At 45.8% G+C, this 2,383-nt stretch overlaps 1 protein-coding gene across 1 annotated transcript; it reads left to right on the top strand.

Moving 5' to 3' along the window:
* The first annotated feature begins 1,298 nt into the window (after positions 1 to 1,298).
* On the top strand, positions 1,299 to 2,125 carry LOC139354666 (uncharacterized). Its single transcript, XM_070998909.1, has 2 exons — positions 1,299 to 1,317; positions 1,399 to 2,125. Exon 2 carries the CDS (start codon positions 1,399 to 1,401, stop codon positions 1,963 to 1,965), a length of 567 nt encoding a protein of 188 aa, XP_070855010.1. The 5' UTR covers positions 1,299 to 1,317; the 3' UTR covers positions 1,966 to 2,125.
* Positions 2,126 to 2,383: the final 258 nt, after the last annotated feature.

A 2,383-nucleotide genomic window follows, 5' to 3' on the forward strand; every position in this document is an offset into this window, starting at 1 on the left:
GGTGGTGCACTGACGTCGCTCGCTGGGCGCTGCTGGGCCGCTCTGTGGGCGCTGCTCGGGGCGCGGTATGCGCTTGACGGCTTCGTGGGAGGCCACGTGGCTATGTGGCGCTCCGGGAGTGGGTTGGCGTTGGCGGGCGCAGCGTTACGGGATCCCCTAGTCTAACTATTCCTGCGGTCTCCTATCTTTCTCTAAATCTCGTCTACTGGACATGGGTCTTTAGGCCATGCGGTTGGTGGTAAAAACCCAACTCTCCTGAAGGATATCTAGTCGTCCTTATTCGTCCCTGTTCGGGCGCCAAACTGTAAGGACCTTTTTCATGGGCTGGGATAAAACTCAGTCCGGCCAGGGTCCTCTACAGTTAAATTTGTAGAAAAGTGTTGGGCCGAAACTGGACGGGGAGTTGCTGCGGGGATTTGTGGGGAAAGGAGGCCAGAGTATCCGCGTTGCACCGAGTAAGCAGCTCTAGCGCAACACGGCACCCGAAAGGTATAGTGGAGGGCGGGGCTGCTCCCGGCGAAAGTACTAACGAAACGAGCGGCGTAGCCGATCCCTGAGAAAATACCAAAAAAACTGGACGGCGTGGCCGTTCCCTCTGGATGTGCGACTCACAAGCTACTGGGGGAGGGGAGGATGGCCGGAGGCGACCCTTCCCTGTGCTCCTTGTGGGCGAATGGGGTGGTCGTTTGCACTGAGTAAGCTTCTCTGGCGCAACACGATTCCCGACCGGCACAAATCACTGCACGTGGGTTCCCGAAAAATGCACAAACTCACACGGACACATACACGCAAAAAAAAAACCAAAAGTATACACTTAATAAGCGTTGTGTTAAAAGTATACTAAAGTTAGTATAAAAATGTAAGTATTAACTCAACACTAATTAGTTTCAACTGTATACTTTGTAGTGTAAGTGCTCTACCAAAGAGTATAAAGCGTAAACCTGTAGTGTTATTTTTAAACTAGTCATATTTGACTATTTAGTTTATAATTTATACTTTTGGTTTCAACAAAAACTTAATGTAGTATAAAGAAAATGTAGTTTCAAGTTATTACAAAATAGTTTCATGCCAACACTTTATAGTATTAAGCTTATACCAATTATTATATGAGTGAGACTCAGTAGTATAAATAGTATACTGAACATTAAATAGTTTTTCATGGTGTGAAACTAGGACAATAGCGAATATTCGAACATATATTTTGGTGTAAAACCAGGACAATAGCGAGTATACGAACACAGAAAATGCTACCGGAGTTGGCGTTGTTTGACGCGTTAATGATTATTGTGATGATTTATCTCGGTGCCGAGTCAACATGTAAGTAAAATATTTGTTCTAAAATTAAAAAAAATCAATATTATATTGTTGGTAAATGTTGTGTGTATTGAGTATTTTCAGATGCAAGTGCTTTGCGCACGCGTACAGATGCATAACGCGAAGGAGCTAACGAACTCGACGTACCGCCTTTGTGCTGTCAGAACAGCGAGTGCCTTCCGGACGACGCAGCGCTCGTCATTGCAGGCCAAGTTCCCCTATGTGAACTGGTGCGGGAGCCACAGAACCAAGACCGAGGTGAAGAGGAGTGCCAGGATGCAGAGCGTCGACAACTGGCAGGCAGCCTGGGACAACTCCAGCAAGGGACGCTGGACGCTGGACGCAAGGGTAAATAGGAAGCACGGCCAGGTAGATTTCTACCTCACGCAGGCGCTGAGTGAACATGGTTGCTTTCGAAGCTTCCTTAAGCGCTTCGGACACGACACGGAGAACGGTTGTCCAGAGTCCGGCAGTGGGATTGTTGAGGACGATCAGCATGTCCTATTTTCATGTCACCGCTTCGGGTCTGATCGCCAAATGCTGATGAAGACCACCGGGGCAAGAGTTCGGCCAGCGACGGCAGCCTACGCAGCGAGTGTACTGCGAACGCTGCGTCGCATCGAGAATGAGAGGAGAGAAGCTACAGCCTAGGTGGCTACCATTGCGCTAAGCAATACCTTGCGGTGATACCGCGCAATCACGGCCCCTACTCTTGTTGCTTGTACTTATTTTAGTCTGTATATACGTGTTAGGTAAAGGAATATAAAAAAAAACACGAAGGAGCTAAAAACATGAGTTGTGTGTTGCGCAAAATATGAATATTTATGAAATAATAACAAAATAATAAAAGAAAAACAACATACAACTTGATTTTATTGGGTTTGGGATAACACGAAAAACAAAGTAGTATAAATTTTATACTACAGGCAACGGGGAAATCGTATAAGTTTTATACGAAATAGTATAAAATGTATACTAACGATTTCGATAAATAGCCTAAAAAGTATACTACGGCTCTCTAGATTAGTATAATATGTATATATCCGTCTGTCCGGATGAACGCTGAGAT

Source organism: Drosophila suzukii, unplaced genomic scaffold, assembly GCF_043229965.1.
Source record: "Drosophila suzukii unplaced genomic scaffold, CBGP_Dsuzu_IsoJpt1.0 scf_13, whole genome shotgun sequence".
NCBI lineage: Eukaryota > Metazoa > Arthropoda > Insecta > Diptera > Drosophilidae > Drosophila > Drosophila suzukii.

Excerpts from the sequence above, each read along its gene's own strand:
- LOC139354666 (XM_070998909.1), top strand. The coding sequence starts at position 1,399 with ATGCAAGTGCTTTGCGCACGCGTACAGATGCATAACGCGAAGGAGCTA.